Source organism: Python bivittatus, unplaced genomic scaffold (genome assembly GCF_059951505.1).
Source record: "Python bivittatus isolate LINGU-HERP-01145 unplaced genomic scaffold, Pbiv_v1 ctg000220_np1212, whole genome shotgun sequence".
NCBI classification, from domain to species: Eukaryota; Metazoa; Chordata; class Lepidosauria; order Squamata; family Pythonidae; genus Python; species Python bivittatus.
Window position 1 is genome coordinate 6,169,467 of NW_028277048.1, and position 18,357 is coordinate 6,187,823.

Consider the following 18,357-nt stretch of genomic DNA (forward strand, 5'->3'; position numbering starts at 1 on the left):
TGGACTGGGGGGGTGGGAGAAGGAAAGAGACCAAAAATACAGTCAATCTGAGAGAAGGGGCAGAGGGAAAGCCCCATGCTACAGAAAATACATGGGCTGGAGACCACCACCCCCTCCCTCGTAAAGGCTGGTATTTATAATATATAGTATATACATGGAAATCTGTACAGCAACAAACCCGACACAGGAAGTGCAGTGCAGGGCAGGGACAAAGTGCATGCTCGGGGGTGGGGCACAGGGTGGGAAGACCTGACATGGGGTATGATGTGGGGGAGAGGAGAAACCCAGGACTTTGCAAGGTGGCGCAGGGAGGTCTGAGCTGCCACCTGAGGAGACTCCTGGGTTCCCCCCCAAGGCTGTGGAGCTTAATCAGTTAGCAGAGGGCAGAGGAAATGAAGCCTAGTGTGCTTCCAACCTGTGAGAATCAAGAAACCCGTAAGCCTCCTGAGACCCTCTACCAATTGCTCCTCTCTTAGTCTTCCCCCTTCCTCAAAAGAGCAAGAGAAATCTCACCTCTCACTCTGCTTGCTCCCCTTAGAGCAGTCATTTCTGTAAGTTTAACAGGGCACTTGAGCAGGACTTGTATAGGCCACAGCGAGACGATAAGCCAAGCTTCTCCACCTTGGCATTCTCCGTATTACTGACTCAGCAATAATCTTCCTATCTGACTGGGGAAGATGGCAGCTGTAGTTCAGACAGTCAGGAGGGCAGCAGGTGGGGCTGGCTGGATGAAATATTTCTACCTTGTGCAACCTTTGAGGCTAGCCTAATTCTTTCTGCCACAAGTAGAACTAACCTTCAGAGGCGGCTAGTCTGCATTTTAGCATGGGTCACTGCTCTACTTTCCTCTTCTAAGCTAGGGAAAAAAATAGTGTGCTTCTATTATTAGAAATCTGGGGAGCACCTCTTTGCATTTTATTAAGCAATAAAATAATTTCTTCCATCCAAAATCCATAGCATCTCCTTAAAAATATAAAAACAGGCACTGTTAATTCAGGCATCATTTCCTTACTTTTTGAAATGACGACTTGATATCCTTAATCCAGCTTTGTCTCTCTTTGTCCAAAGCTAAAACAAGACCTAGGAGGAGGCCCACCTCTTAACGTTACTAGGCAAGATAGGTGAGTGGCAGAACAACATAGCACCTCAAGGGAAGGAAGAAGGTTAGGTCTGGATGTGCCCCATAAGCTTGATTTGGGACAGCAGAAACTGGATGCCATCTTTTTCCGGAAACACAGCGCACAGGGATTAAAGTGCATCTAACCTTCCAAAGGAACTTGTTGGGAGAGAATCCTACTCTGTCTCCCCATTACCAAGCACTAATGCACTGACTAGATGAACAAACAATTTAGGAGAGAAGAGATCACAGCAGTTTACTTTCCACTCTCCAATTCAATTAGGGGTGGGTTCATACAAAGCCCAAGAATATAGAAGTCCCTATTTTTAAAAATAGATTCAGTGCAAACCCCAGAGAAGGGGTGGGGAGGAGAAAGGAGTAAAAATAGCCCTTTATGCATAAGAACCGAGAGGACAGGACACATTTCCTTCCCGTGTCCCAGATTCTCCATACTTTGGACTTGCCCCTTCCCCACAGATCCTTAACATCTCCTGTCCAAGTCTCTTTCCTTTCTCTAATGTAAACAACAGAAACTCACAAACTGTGCAAATTACCAAGACAGCCTCTCTTCATCACTTCCCCAAAAGAGCAGGGGGCCCCAGAGGCTCATCAGCCCCACACGCTGCAGGTGACTGACCGATGTTTCTTTCTCTCTCTGGAGCAAGTCAACAGGCAAGAGGGCTTTCAAGAGGAAGAGCCTATTTTCTAAAAATATAAAATATTTGTCTAGGAATTGGTGACACTAGTAGGGCAGGATGAGGGAAGACAGGTCGAAAGCATCCAGGAAGCCAAAACACTGAAGCACCTTTGAAAAGCAGCCTGTCCAAGGGGCAAACTGATACCCACAGTGCTGAAGGCCTGTGCGGGTAGGTGTGTATACCGTCTTTTTGGATATAGCAAAGCACCTGCCTGCAGGTTTTCTGCGGTAATGAAACCACCCCCTTTGATAGAGACCGGAAGGCATGCTCCCCTCTGCACAAATATCAAAGTCAGAAGCTACTCTGCAAGAACAAGGAGCCAGGTATTTGACTGAGAGTGGATATTAACTGCTTTTCCCTAAACAAGGACAGATCACTGGAAGAAACAGAGGCTTATGAGGAGGTGCAGGAAGAAAATGGCAGGCTTGGGAAGGACTAAGCACCTGGTTCCTGCTGCATCTCTTCTGCATAACATTTTCTGTGCCCCTCTGCAGAATCTGGCAGAGAAGTATTTTACAGAGCCCAAAAAATTCACCAAAGGTCTTTAGAACTCTGCTCCATCTCCTGTATTCACTTGGGCTGTTTGCAAGTGAGGAAAATGAGTTCATGGTCTACAGGAGCTATTAAAAACTGGGGTAATCAGACTCAAAGCATGTTTTCATGTAAATCAGAAAAAAGCGAGAAATTCTTCTTCAGTCATTCTTCTGAGTAAAAATTACCACTACAAAGCAGGATTCATAAATGCCACTTGCAATGTAAACAAGACATACAGAAGGCAGCCACAGGGACTACCTGCGTCCTGCCTAACGTTTTAAAAAGGAAAGCTCTTCCTCTTGTCAGCAAATTCTGGGGCCAATAAGGGAATGAAAAGTCTTGTTTGGACTACTGTCTTCTGGGGGGAGGGTCTGAAGCAGCTGGAAATACAAAGCCCTTTGCACGGCTTGCTGTGCACATTCATGGCTTGTACCATGCCAGGCAAGATTGCCTGGGGGCCTAGCAGGTATCCCACATACAGCAGAGAGTATGATTATCTCTGCCCACGTCTGACAATGGGAGCACGTAGCAAAATCATAGGATCGACTGCTTCACCATGGCCTGCCTGCCTGCCTGCCTGCCTGCCTGCCTGCCTGCCTGCCTGCCTGCCTGCCTTCCTTCCTTCCTTCCTTCCTTCCTTCCTTCCTTCCTTCCTTCCTTCCTTCCTTCCTTCCTTCCTTCCTTCCTTCCTTCCTTCCCCGTCAGTCATCCCCATCATGAAGTGATGCTGTCAGAGAAGAATTTGCTGCCCCAGAATTTGGGATGGAAAATTCTACCTGTTTGGCCATACCCCTAAGACAACATAAACAGAAACCTGCTTTCCCCAACACTGCAGCTTATGCTTTCACCAGCCACAGTCACCACAAAACTACCATACTGTCCACAGGTGCTCAGAAAAAGATGGTAGGAGTGGGGAGAGATGACCCGCAGGGAAGAGAAAAGAGGCAGAGCTCCCAGAAGCAAAGCCCAGGTGAAGCTGGTGCCCCCCTCAGGCCACGAATGGTGTTGCAGGTCCAGATTTCTTCCTTTCCAAGGGATGCCCTCTCTCAGTTCTGATCCTAGGAAAAAGAGGGATGGGACGTGGAGTGGGGAGGAGGAAAGGGAACGGCCATAAAATCTAGACACCCTCCTGACCTCCATCCTTCCCCATCACCTCAGCTGGAACAGGGGAGGCCCTGAGCTCTGTTATTTATATATTTATAGATCTGCCCTCAGCCCCACTGTGGCAGCAGCTGCTCACACAACGGTGCTGATTCTGTTGACCGGCTTAGGTTTGGGATTCGGGGGCCCTTGAGCAGGCATGGGTGGAGGGCCCCCCTGGTGCATGGGGAGGTGCTGGGCCAGAGGGGATGTAGGAGCAGCCGGAGAGTGGGGGCTGAGAGGGGTATGAGGGGATGGAGGGGGGAGAGGTGGGTAAGAAGGGTGTGGGGGGATGGGGGAATGAGGCGGGGGCATTGGGGGTTGGCTGTGGTGTGGCTGAGGATGGCCGTGATGCCCAGGATACGGCCCCATGCCAGAGGGCGGAGGAGGCCGCTGTAGGAGCTGTGCAGGATGATGGCTGAAGATAAAGTGCTTTGGGGCCTGCTGCCTGTGCAGGGTGTGCTGCCCACTGCCCCCCGACTGATGGAGCTGCTGGGGGTACGTGTGTGCCAGGGCATGCTGAGGGGCAGGGCTGTAGAGGGGCAGTGGTGAGGTGGGCTGGCGCCCGTGAGGGAAGGGAGGGTGCTGGGAGGCCGCAGCGACCATCTGGTGGCGCTTCTGCTGCCCAGGCCGGCCGAGAGTATAGTGGTGGTGGGGTTGGGGGGTGGGGAAAGCAGGCACTGCCTGCTTTTGGGGGGGAGCTGACAGAGGAGGCTGCTGGGAATGGTGGTAGCGCTGGACCTGAGGCGGCAGAGGGTTGGAGGGCAGGGCCAGAGGTGGGGGTGGGGGCCGGCTGCTGGGGAGGCGGGGGCTGCTGGGGGTAGGGGGGTGGGGGCTGGGCAGAGGGGCCGTGGCAGTATTGGGCATGGAGGGCCTGCAGCTTGGACTGGCCATCGGGGAGGGAGGGGTGGCTGTGATGCGGGTGGTGCTGGGGCAGGTGATGGTGGGACGAAGATGCTGAAGAGGAGGACGCCGAGGCCTGGCTGGGGGGTGTCTGGAAAGGGCCCTTCCCGCGCTTGCTGCCAAAAAGGGAGCCCAGGAAGGAGGACGAGTTCGAGGGGGGCCGAGGCTGGGGCTTGTATTCCTCTGGAGGAGGTGGCGGCGGCACCCTCTGATGGGGATGTGGGCTGCTAATGATAGACCCCTGGAGGACACGAGGAATGAGGGTGGAAAGGCAGAAGAGAGAAAGAGGAAGAGAGAAAGAGAAGGGAGAGAAAGACGGGGCATTAAACAACCGGCGTCTATAACCCCCCTAGGCCGACAGAGTCCAGACTTCCCTAGATTTGCTCAGGGCAGGCTGTGGATTCTGCCCTCCTGGCAGAGAGCTTTGGGTTAAAGTAAAAAGTAAGACGTTCTGGGAAGGGGCATCAAGGTTTCCACAGCAAGGGAGTGACTCACATGCTCCTTGACCTCCCTCTGGAGGTGGATAGAAGGGACAAGAGAGAAGCTGCAAGGCAGAAAGCGCGAGAAGGACAGAGGGACCCCGCCTGCTTCCCTCTCCCCCACCTCCACCCTTAAGGGGCTGCTTTTCCTCTAGCCCACTTACTTCAATTGTGCTGTCCAAGGATCCCACGCTGTTACGGCGGCCCCGCTTGCCTGCAACAGAGCAGGGATTAGCGAGACCTGAACTTCGCCCCTTCCCCTTTACGCCAACCCTCCAACTTGGAAGGCAAGCGGGAAGAAAGGTCCCCCCATCCCATCCCACCAAGCAGAGCAACAGAGCAAAGGCAGAGTTAGCAAAAGAAAAGAGGGAAACAGAGTGTCTCGCCCTTGTTCACCTCGCTTTAGTACGGAGCAGGCCCTCTTCTGTTGCCGTAAAATTACTTGGGTCGGGGTATGCAAGGATCCTGCACACCCCACCCCCAACAACTGCACTCCTCCTGAGACACGGAGTGCACCTACATTTCTTCCTCACACAAAGTTTGGAAGAGAGAGAGAGATCCATCCATCCATCCATTCACCAGCTATCTGATAAATTCTTACATTCCAAAATCCTGGGGATTTCCTATTCTTGAGTCAGTTTTATGGAAGAGAATTAAATGGTGGAAATCATTAACCAGACATAAAGTTTTTTTTTTAAGCCAGCAGAGGGAGCCATCACAATTATATTTCCGGGATAAACTGATTTCTGGGAAGGCATTAAGTTAAAGTTTGAGTGGAGCTGGGTTTTTAAGAGAGCTGTGACAGAGCCAGTTTTAACAAATTCAAGTGCTAAAACCTTTTCCTTGGCTGCATTGCTCCAGCTTAAAGGTGGTGATGGGTGTTCCATCTTGAAAAGCTCCCCTCATGCAAAATCTTCCTGCAAGTAGAAACCTAGGAAGCCAAGGGAGAAAGGTTCAGTCTGAATTTCTCCCTATTTTTTTACTTGCAGGGATTTCTCTTGTTCATAAGAGAGTATCTGAAGTAAACAACCATTTAAAGCAGAGGTGGCCAATCAATAGCCAGGACCCCATGGAGTCCACAAATGCTACCAAAACCTGGTGGCACAGTAACACACCATTTTGAGGTAGCACATGTATATTCATAGTCAGCTATAAAAGAGGCTTTTCATAGTTTTAAACATTAAGAACACTCTAAATCCCCCTCCCCCAACCCCAGAAAATCAAACAAGAAACCTCAAGTCTGTTGATTTAGCCAAGGGCCACAGCTTTGCTCACTGTGGCTCTTGGCTTCCCCAGAACAGTTGTCCAGGCTCAATCTAAAGCCTGAAGTAATACAGTCTAGAAAATGTCCCGGCAGGTCCCGTCAAATGCATATATTGGCTCAAATTCTGGAACCCAGAACCTGGAGGCCAGAAGCGCAACTCAGCATGGCCAGCTGCACAGAGAGGCCTCTAGGACATTGATGATGTCATCTGCTACATTCTGCCACACATTTCTGTTCCGTGGAATCTGGTGATATTCCTCCTCAGCATAAATGGATAAATTCTGGCTCTTTCCTGATCTTCGTCCCAGCCCTGAGCTTCTCAAGGTCTCTTCTCCTAGAGCCATAAAAGGAACCTAGAGTCCTGAACCCCTGTCCCTCACCAGCATCAGAGAGGTCACGCAGGGAGCTACTGAGGGCACTTCTCTTCAGCCCCTCTCCCACAGTGTAGGCATCCTCTAGGCTGCTCCGGGTCAGGGTGCCATTCACGGTGTCCTTGGGCCCGGAAGAGGGAGAGGCATTGGGGCGCATTACTCCTTTCTGCTTTTCAAGCTCCGCTGTGATGGAAGGATAAGACAGAAACAGACTGGTTATTTACAATTCTTAGGATGGTGTCTCTCAGCCTTGAGTGATAGAAAGAGCCCATTTCTGATTTACACTGATGGAGTCCAAAGGCTACGTTTGGAAACAATAACAAATTCCATGAACATTTGCGAAATATTATCTCAGATATGAGGGCATTGCCTTCTGTTGACAGGAGGGTTATACAAAGTTCCCCCCTCACTTCTAAGCTTTCAAGCACTCAGCCATTTTCAAATACGTTCCCTATAATAACATTCTGGACCACAACATTTGATCACTCACATTCCACACGGTATTTCTCCATCTCTTGCACTTCAGCGATGGACTCCCGCAGGTCACTTGTGAAGCGCAATCGATCCTGCAGACTGGGGGCATTGAAGATGATCAGGACTTTTCTCTCCCCACCAGGGACAGCTGAGAGTAGCTTAATCCCATACTGGTAATCTGGGTAGAAGACAGTCAGATACTGGGTGAGGATGGGTCCATTGCAAAGCAAGGTGGGCAATCAAGAAATGGGCCAGGGCACCGGGTTTGTCCTGAGGGAAGGCCCAAGGATGGCTCTAATTACAGACAGAAGGATAAGTAACAGCAAAGGGCAAAGACCCTTCAGAGGCTGGCTCACACCAGGGAAAGAGGGAGGATAAACTCGCCTGCCCCAGCTGGACAATTCCAGACTAGCCTGGGGTTGCATTCTCAGCCTGCCTGGAAAACACCAGACCGGAAAGCCTGGGATAGGTAGGAGATCCAATGACTCTCCAGTTGTTGCAGTGGGCACTGAAGACCCAACAATTCTTCCCTAAAGGGGACTTTAAGGATCAAGATGGGGAGAAGGAGAAAGACTATAATTGGGGCAGGTGGTCGTATACCATGGAGCCTGAGCCCACAGAGAGGGTGACAGCGTGGCTATGAGTCCTCTCTGCTGGGAATTCAGGTAGGGACACTCACAGGAATTCTGAAAGAGCTGTAGCTGCATCTCAACAAGCGGGAAGCTCTGACGGAAACTGTAGGTCACAAGGATCTTCTTCTTCTGGAAAATCTTTGTCACCTAAATATCATTGGCCACGGAGGGTTGATGGTAGGGAAAAGAGGATCAGTAGGGAGGAGAGACAACAGTGAGTTAACCACTATGCCTTACTTCCTAATCTAAAGCACAGATTATGTATGTTACACTGAAAAAACACCATACACATTTATATAACTCTAAAGTAAAATGGGATTTCCTTCCATATGGCTGAACATAATGCCACTCTAGCACCACTTTTAAGAAAGTACCACGTTAGTCAGTCCAGTATTTCCTTCTCACATTAGTCATAAACCACACAAAACCCCTGTCTAATTCATTGCACTTTTTCCTTTTGAAGTTTTCACAGCAAAGTGGGATGTTGCTGCCTGGTGGAAACTCCCATCTCTCTCTCTCTCAGACACAGCTGAGAAATCCTAAATTTTAAATTACTTTTTTAAAACAATAATTTTACAACACTATAATGGTACTACCAGTCAAATGCCTTTCAATTGGGCATGAATTTTTAATATTTCATTTTTATATCTTTCTTTTCTCCCTAAAGGGTCCCTTTCCTTCCCAGTATGCAGCTTTACCACCAAGTCCATTTTCATTAAATCAATTCCATCAATCTACCTCTAGCAGAGATATTCTCAGTATTCTCCCCCGTGACACTGGCTCAGCTAGGAAGATGAAATACATTGCCAGAGAGAACCTGGATGTGGCAAGCCAGAAAATGGCCCCATTTGGTAGAAACAGCCTTCCGAGGAATACTAGGCCCTTTCGCTTCTCAACAATGCCCAATTTGTTCCAAGCCTTTCATTGCCTGGGCTTTTCAAAACTCTTGCGTGAGAAGATGGAAAGATGTGCTTGAAATAAAACAGGCTCTTTCCCAACAATATCTCTACCCAAAGGGGCTGAGTTCCTTCACCCCCCCTTGACCTTACCACTAAGAGGTCATTGAAGAGGAAGACTTCCCTCTGGTGTAGGCCAAGCCTCTGGGGCCGGTTGGGGTCGGGGACCTCATACAGCTGGCAACAGCACACCAGGCGCCTATGGGGCAGAGAGAGAACCTGGGTGGGATAGAGAGGAAGAACATGCTGGGAGCAGAGCCAGAAAACAAGTGCTTGGGAGGGCACTCTTCACAAGCCACAGTCAATCACCCCTGAAGACAGTTTCCACTCACCGGCTTTTTGCCTACAATCATGCGCTCCACTGCCTGGACCTGAGAAACGTGATCATCATTGGTGCGCAGTTCTCGGCTCTGAATCCGCTGGTAAATCCCTACCAAGAGGTCACGGGGAATATCCTCCCCATTATCAACCCCTGGCAAAGAAACCAAGAGAGGAAGTCAAAAGGTAAGTTTCAGGAAATAGTAGTAGTAGTAGTAATAATAATAATAATAATAATTATTATTATTATTATTATTATTATTATTATTCAGCTTATGTCCTGCAATGATACCTTTAACACCATCAAACAACATCTGCCTATCCCAGGTCCTTGGGAAGGACTCGATAGGTAAATAAAAATGTCCAATCCAGTCTAAACATCTGGCTGACTGTGCGACCAATCATAATAATAAAAATAAAACTGACTATAAACAATGACATAACATGGTTGTCAATATGATTCACTGGAACATCTGTAAAAATTATCATCCGTTAGTAATGAAAAATTGGTGGGAACATATAGTTGAAAAAGTAGTTAAAAATGAACAGGTTAAAATACTGTGGGATTTCCGAATACAAACGGATAAAATTTTGGTGCATAACACACCAGATTTAACTGTGGTTGAAAAGAAGAAAGTGTGGATAATTGATGTGGCAATACCAGGGGACAGTAGAACAGAAGACAAAGAATTGGAGATCATAAAGTATCAAGATCTGAAAACCAAAGTTGAAAGATTATAGCATAAACCGGCAGTGAAGGTCCCAGTGGTTATCGGCACACTAGGTGCCATACGGCACTTAGAAAATCTGCGCATTGACTACATTTCCATTGGTCAACTACAAAAGGCCACACTGCTTGATCCGCACATATACTACGCCAATACATTATGACATCCTTGGGTCTTGGGAATGAAGGCCAGCACCAGCTAAAGAACTGGCAGCTGTGATTTCACATTGTTGTGTAAATAATAATAATAATAGTAATAATAATAATTCCTATCCAAGTCAAACAGGGCCAGTGATTTGTTCAGAATCAACAGAATTTGATTGGATCAAATCAAATCCCTACCAAGAATCAACAGAATTTGATTTGAACATTCCCTGGAAACATGATATGGGCAACTTTCTCTACTATAGAAAGCAGAGGTCTGTCAACTGAAGCTGTTTTTCAGCCTGTAATATTCTGGCTGTTAGATCTAGTCCAAATTGATCTCAAGCTCCCCAATTTGTACATAAAGAAATCCTTACTCGAAAAGCATTTGATCACAATAATCTCAATTTCTATTTTGAGATAAATAATATCACTCAGCTCAGGTTGTACTTCCTTCCCATTTTAACAGGAATCTGGTAGCAGCTTTGCTCACCGTAATGAGTTAGATATGATCACAGAATGTGTGACTTGGAAGGAATCTTATAAATGATCCAGTAGTGCTGGCCATCCAGCTCTTTTGAAAACTTCTAGCATGCACCACTGTTCCAGACAGAATATCCAGCCACTTAACATTTCTTACCATCAGGAAATTTCTCTAAATATTCAGCCTGAATCTCTTTTTTAAGATTCCAGACAATTAGTGTTTGTTCTATCCTTACTTTTAACAGAAGGCAAATCTCTCCCATTTTTCATTGGACAGTCCTCTTTGGCAAGCTAATGTCTGTAACAATTCCTTGCCATTTCTTAGTTACTTAACACCTTATTGTCCTGATAATTCTCCTTGCTTCAGCTTCTTCACATCCCTTTCAAAATACAGCAGCCAGAATTGGACACAGTACTCCAAGTGCAGACTAATCAGCGCAGAATATAAAGGAATGATTACACCCCATGATCTGGATGCAATGCTGTCTAAGATTGCATCAGTCATTTGAGTTGCTGCATCATTGCTGGTTCATACTCAGTTGGGGGCCCACTAGGAACCCTAGATTTTCTCACATGCACTGCCGTCAAGCAAGGTCTGTTCAATCTTGTACCTTGTTAGGCAGAGTGCAGATATGACCACATTCCACACCAAAAATACACACCAGCGTTAGAGAGATGTAAAGAATGCAATGTCCTTATCTTGTTCTCCAAATGAATCCAGCCAGAAGGTATAAAATATATCTGGTTGTTTACTGAGAAAAATAAAACTACATAAAATACAAGTTCCATGCAAAACATAGAAAAAATCACTTCTTCTCATATATTAGTTACAACTACATAACCTATAAAACTGATTACATGATGACTAAAATCCTACTAGCAGGGAGGCATACAATCACCCACAATTTATTGACACTATGCACCTCCCCTTAGGTAACTAACATGCAGATGCCAATAGGTGGCAGTAAATAGCAGAATACATGCAAATTAAAAGACCAGATGCAGGTGGCGTGACTTCTGCAGCCATAACAATGTTTGGAGATAAGCAATTTGCTTTTCTTCCCATGAGAATATCCTAACATACCTCTGCATCTGATTTTTCCTACACAGATGTGCAACTTTACATTTATCTCCTTTGGATAACTGTTAGATTTGGCCCAATGTTCAAGGCTTTTGAAATAAGTTAGAATCATGATTTTGTTCTTTAAGGTGTTAGCTATTCTTCCTAGCTGTCATCTGCAAATTTAATAAAATAATTGGCTTATTATTTATTTTTTTCTTATTTTTTTCATAGTCCATTATTGCTGAGTTGCCTCTAAAGAAAAGGGAGAGGCAATATTTAAGACGCCACCATTCTGGTATCTTCATACCAAAGACTATGATCAGCCTGCATTAAAATACTGAAAAATTATATCTAGGTATTATAAATTCTGGACTAAACTAGCAGAGGTCTGAAGTGTGCAATATCACTTTCTCGCCACATAATTAATTTATTATTATTTTGAACATTTGCAGTAGTCAATGGCACTGGAGTCATGTCTCCAAAAGTGCTGCAAATCTTTTTCAGACATCTCTCTCTAGCTTCTCACTGAGATTTTACCAGGCTTGCTCACAAACTTGCAAGCATGTATTTTCAGCCCTGAAACCAAGGAAGAAATTGCTGGGTTTCAAACCAACTGAGAACTTTCAGAAATTGAAGGGTACATTCACCAATTCAGCATTTTCTGAGCTCCCACAGAATTACACATAAATGGAGACTGAATATAGCACTGGATGACATATATTCTGCATGGGAATCTAAAGAAAAGCAATGAAGCAACAGCAGCAAAGATGCTGGGAGTTCTAAAGACTTTTTTTTTTTGGAAAAAAAAAGAGGATTCATGCTTACCCCGCAAGTTTTTGATGAAGTCGTCCAGCTTCATCTTTCTCTCCGCCTTGACGCTGGGGCTATACATGTCGGTGTTGAGAAGGATGATGGCAAAAGCCAAGATGAAGATGGTGTCAGGGTTCCGGAACTGGCGCACCAGTGGGGCATTGCATACACAGTAGCGCTGGCTGGAAGAAATGGGGTTGAAGTTACAACAAAGAGCAAGCAATTGCAGAGAAAAAAAATAACACACCTCTCAATTCTCATGAACTATACATTGGACCCAAGCCATATCCCACCATGGAAAACTATCTGCAATAGATATTATCTGAATCTATAAATATGTCTCTAGTCATGAATTTGCAGATAATATTTAAATATATGGGCATATTATCCAAGTATACTAATATCAAGACGTGAGATACAATGGGAATGTGTGAAAATTGAATGAACAAGCTACTGTTCCCCCTTGGAAACAAACACCACTTTTAAGACTTTCTTTTTCATTCCCTATTATAGTAACATGTCAGAATCATAGCAGAAAACTCAGAAAATACAGGTATTCTTATTTATCAGTTTTATCCTACAAAATCCATCTTAACTGACTGAAAAATTAGGTAATTAAACTTTTGATTAATCTGATCAACACAGCCTTGCTAACTGATTCATGTATTAATATATTCAAATATTATCTGGTCATTCCTGGATTAATCTATTATTAAGTCTTTGTTTAGTTGACAGGCTTGGTTAATATTCAGAATAAGAGACATTGTCTCAATACCGAAACCATGGACCTTCCTCCAAATGGCATGAATGAATAAATGAATGAATGAATAAATAAACAAATGAATATTTGTTGTATCTATAAATTACAAAGTTTCTTTTTGCTGGTCTAACTTGGACCAAAATCCAGTCCCTCACAGCTCAACTTGTACATACAAGCACAGAACACTGATGCAAGAAAATACTTTACAGAGGAAAATTCTAGATTATTTTCCCCATTTTACAATAAATGAAACACTGAACCTCCCACTAATAGTCTTATACATCAGTTCCCATTCCTTATAATACATCTTTATGCTCTCTCACATGTATAAGGAGGCACCTTAAAAAGAAACCAGCTTAAAAATAAACAGGAACAAAAATAAAACAAATGAAACCGGATCTCATTATTATTCAAGACTTTAAATTGCCCGAGGTTCTCCTTAACGAACTAAAGAACTGCTCGTCCTCCGTCTTTAATACTTTGCCTATTTAGACTCTATCTTTTAGAGAATTCCACATGACTTATGCAAGCAAAGCAAAGTCAGGCCATATCACGCCATGCTACAGGAAAATATATTCCTACTATCCAACAAAATTATTCCATCTAGCCAGTTTGATGGGAGGGTGAAATATCTTCATACTCTCCAAATAAGGATGCACACTCTTCAACTGGAACAGTATTGCCCAAATCAAACCACTATAAAGTCTGCAGCTCCACTTCCTTCTAATTGTAAGATACGGTTTGCGAATTCAAATATCATACCAACCCATACCTCTCTTAATTATGGCTCAGAATTATGATAATGCCTGCACAATGATATGCATTTATATACATGTTATATATTGTGATACAAAAATCCCAAGACCTTTATCAGTTGTCTGGATTCATAATCACCTTTTACTTTAAAGTCTTCAGTGGCCAATCTAGAAGAATTTAAAGACTGTTCTTCCATGTATAATTGTCCTCTCCTACCTACTTTGTGATCTACTGCTGAAACACCAGTGTCTTGTAAACCATGTAACCATTACTGACTGTCCATGAAGTCAAGGAAAGTGGGACTTACTCTCAACAGACTTGTAACAGATTGTGCTTTTACATCTGCAACAAAGCTCATCTTGATTTAACTTAATCAGGAATTCCAGAGCCACTCCAAAACCTGGTTTCATATTCTCCACTGAAGAAGGAAATCCTAGCTGTGTTAAAAGTGGTTCAATTTTGTGAAGGTGCATCACTAACTATTAATACAAGGCAAGCAAGTCAAATGAGGAGGGAGGGAGGGAGGGAGGGGCTGGTGCCATGGAGAGGAAGTTCATATTCTCAAGGCTGCTCCCAGTATTTAGGGAGTTAAGCCCCATTTCTGAACAAGCTTTCCCATGTGAACTGCACTTCCCTACTCTGAGAGGCCACTTCTCTTGATCTCTGCTTCTTAAAATAAGTTCTCCAGTCCTGTAATTATTTCACAAAAGGATAGTTGGGTGGTAGCAAAAGAAATAAGGCATGCTACGGTGTTCTTAAAGACTAAGTTCTGCACCTTAAGCCTGACACTTCACTTATTCAGAGGAATGGCTTGCACTCTTGCCACACGCTGGCCTGTGGTGTATTGTCTTTCTCTACAATGGGAAAAAAAAGACTGCATTTCTTTTTAAGTGGGCATCCTTTCAGTGTGAGAGCGGATGGCTTTGTCAGGCTCATACATTCCCATTCTACTCTGGCAGATGGACTGAGTGGATGAGACTGATGCCAGTGGAGACAAATAGACAGTCGTATTAGACCAACTACAAGATGCTTTATATACTGTGAGAACGCGTCTGCATACATAGGAGATGTGCGCCAACGTTTTACTGTCTCTAAAACTTATACACAAGAATCAATACGCAAATCTGCCCCTTTATTAGCAAACCATCATCTCCAGCCAGCTTGATCACGTTGGAGGAGACCAGTTAGCAGAAGGCTAGTATAAGCTCAACAGGAAATCCTACAGGAATCATAGCTGAGAAACAAAAATAATGCGCACACTCTTTGATCCAGGATAACCTTAGGCAGACTTTCCAAGTACAGTGGTACCTCGGAATACGAACGCCTCTACTAACGAACATTTCGGGTTACGACCAGCTTCGGCAGGAAAAATTTACCTCGGGTTACGAACTCGCCTCGACTTACGAACCGGATCCGCGGCCATTTTCCCTGCTGCCACGCGGTCGCGGCTTCCTGTGGGCGAGGTCGCGGTAGCAAGGAGACGTTCGGTGAGGCTTGTGGTGTGTTTTGCGGTGTTTTGCGAAGGTTTTTGGTGTGCGTGTTAGCATGGCTTCAAAGAAAATGCAGAGCAGGCTGGGCGGGAGTCAGGCTCTGAAGAGAAAATTGCCTCGGGTTGCGACCAAATTCGAGCAGAGGGCGGAACGGATTAACCGGATTTACATTGAACCCTATGGGGAAATTCGCCTCGGGTTGCGACCAAATTCGGAGGGAGGAACGGATTAACCGGATTTACATTGAACCCTATGGGAACATTTGCTTCGGGTTACGACCAACTCAGGATACGTCAAGAGTCACGGAACGGATTAAGTTCATATCCCGAGGTACCACTGTATTGGGATTACAATGCCTACTAGTCTTAGCCAGCCTCATGGGTGTTTACTAGGCAGGTCAAAGGGCACAAATGAGAAAACATACATGATGACATTACGCAAATAATATGCCTTAAGTACTTGCATCAGACAATGGGACACAAGAACATAATCATGGCATTTATATGAATACACCATCACATTATATGTCACCTTGGGGACATAATTTGCTGCAGAAGCCGCTGCCCAGCATGGACATACACAATACACGTTCACAGGGATTCTGGGACAGAGCTATATGTTTCCATTGCCTGTGGCTTGTTCTCTAGACTAGCCTCTCCTCCCATACTTCCCAAAGCTAAAGGAAACTGTGGGAAGATGGTTCCGCCTCCAACATACCTGAAGGCCTCAATGAGACGCTCCACCTTCTGGGCCTCGCCTTGCACCCGAATGTGTGACTGAAACTTTCTCAGGGCATCATCCAGGTCCATGCTGGAGAAGTCCATCTCATCTACAACGCAGCTATGAAACAGAAAAGTGCAGGGAAGGAAAAGAGATATATTGGTTCAATATGTATAAGGTTGAGAGCCAGTTTGATGTAGAGGTTAAGGAACCAGGGTAGAAATGGGGAGACCAAGGGTTCTAATGCTGCCTTAGGCACGAAGCCAACTGGGTGACCCTGGGACTGTCACTCTCTCTCAGCCCTAGGAAGTAGGCAATGGCAAACCACTTCCAAAAAACCTTGCCAAGAAAACTGCAGGGACTTGTCTAGGCAGTCACCAGGAGTCAACACTGACTCAAAGGCGCGCGCACACCCACACACACACACATGTGTAAGGTTGCTCCTTCCTCCTATGTTCCATCTTCATTTCCAAGCCCATATACTTCCTTTAAAATGCTCACATAAACAGTAAGGATTGGTTTGGAGAAACTTTTAGCCACCCCTTCACAATTATTTAAGAGCACATTGTAGGATTAGAAAGAAAAACAATGGATTACTTTATTCAATTATTTCTCTCAGCACAAAATGTACTACATCCCAAATTAGTTACCATGGAAAATCTGTTTCCAGGTTTTCTTGAGGCCATTAAGAAAAAGAAATTCCACAACGTCCCCAAGCACGATCACCTGTCAGTACAGTAGGAAATCAGACTTCTTTGATGAAGCTTAAACTGTTGGTCTCTTGTAAAATTTGTTCATTTCTCTCTTCCAGCAGACATCTTTTAAAAATATTTGAGAATAAGTAACGTGTCTTCTTTCCTCCAGAAAAAAATTTCTCCAAATTTTTGTCTAATCTAAAGTCATTCTCTACTCTAGTTCTCATGTCTTCAGTAGCCTGAAAACAGCAAGTCAATGATACACTGTACTTATATAGTATTTCTTCTAAGTACTCAAAAGACAGGACGTGCACTGACTGGATTTTAGCTGTAATTTGACTGACGAATGATTCAACAAATCAACCACAATTAGTTGAGTTCATACATAATGCTAAACCAGTAAACATGGCTAACAAGCCACAATCATGTAGTGTGCAAAGCCAAGATGAAAGAAACCACATCTTGATTTAGCCCAATGTGTGAACCCATCAATATCCTTTAGCAGCTTGTACATGAATCACTATTATGAACTCCATACTATACAGGTGGGTGAGAATGAAGCTGAAAGAATACTGGAGCATGTCTAAGTTAAAATCTGAACTAGAAGGTCCCCTCTTGTAATTCATACTTTTAATCCATGAATTCACAAATTTGGGCTCCCATTCAACCTTGGAAGTCACCAGGTGACTTTAGGTCACCTTCGGGGGCTGTTTTGTGGAGATAAAATAAGGGGGGAATTCCAAATAAACCACCATGACCTCCTAGAGGGAAAATGCAATGAATAGGACACATAAATAATAAATACAAGTCTATGCCTTGCACTCTCCTATAAAAATTAAAAACAAGGAAGTTATAGCTTTCCAGAAGGCCTAGGGGTAAGGTAGACTGCAGAAGCCAAAGTTATGATGGGGGAGAGAAAAATGTATAGATTTCCTTACTCAAGTACATCTCGGTTGAATTGTTTTTGCCGGTTGCCAAGAAATTCTCCAATCATCTGCCGACTCAGCCCCTTCCGCTCCAGGATGAACCGGGCCACGCCCACCGGTGTGTCCGACAAGAAGCCTCTCTCAATTAGATACTGGATCCCTTTTTCTGGTTTCCTACCAATGGGATGAGAAGAAGCCTGTATACGTGCATGCCTGAAATCACTTTTATCCAACACCCATTTTCCTCTCATTTGTGTTAATAGAGAACACTGACCACTTTCAAAAAAAGTCTGTTTCCAAAGAAGCGCTTTAATTTTATGTCTGTGTTAAAGTTCTAGATTTCCATTTTTTCAAATGGAGTGCAGTTTTCTTGAAAATATTCTGAGTGCCCAGCCTGATATATATAGTATTGTATCACTTCTCTGGGACAATAAGAAAGCTGGTGGAAGAGCCCTTAATTGTGCAATGTTAATCATATTTCTTGCAGTTCACTAAACGTTATAGAATAGTTAATGAGCTTTCATTCATTTTGATCCCTTCTTTGAAATTCCATTGGTCACATTATCAGATCCAAGGCTGAACTAGATTTAAAAAGTTATTATGTAAAACCAGATATTCCTCCTTTAAAATAGCAACAAAGCAAAAAGCCCCACCAAGCTGACATAAGAGGTTTCTTTGCCCTAGTTGGCAGCACCACGGGTGGTGAACCCTCAGATGTGCTTACTTACAGCAGTGGTGTCATGAGAGCTGGGGAGGAGGTATAGTTAAGCTGTGAACTAGCCCATCTCATTTATACCTACTGCCTTCCAGATGCTGCTATTAGCCAGGTGGCTGGAGAAGATGGGAGCCAAAATCCAGAATATACGGAGGACACCAAGTTGCCTCCACTGATTTGGG

General features: G+C 44.7%; 1 protein-coding gene across 1 annotated transcript in view; it reads right to left on the bottom strand.

Moving 5' to 3' along the window:
• Positions 1–218: 218 nt before the first annotated feature.
• Positions 219–18,357, bottom strand: part of IQSEC2 (IQ motif and Sec7 domain ArfGEF 2) — a 151,871-nt gene continuing 133,732 nt past the window's right edge. The window contains 11 exon segments of the mRNA XM_088137722.1: positions 219–4,279; positions 4,281–4,633; positions 5,036–5,085; positions 6,516–6,689; positions 6,997–7,158; positions 7,660–7,759; positions 8,662–8,787; positions 8,901–9,040; positions 12,129–12,295; positions 15,837–15,959; positions 17,473–17,634. Coding sequence (XP_087993848.1) covers positions 3,586–4,279; positions 4,281–4,633; positions 5,036–5,085; positions 6,516–6,689; positions 6,997–7,158; positions 7,660–7,759; positions 8,662–8,787; positions 8,901–9,040; positions 12,129–12,295; positions 15,837–15,959; positions 17,473–17,634 — 2,251 coding nt within the window. The 3' untranslated portion in view covers positions 219–3,585.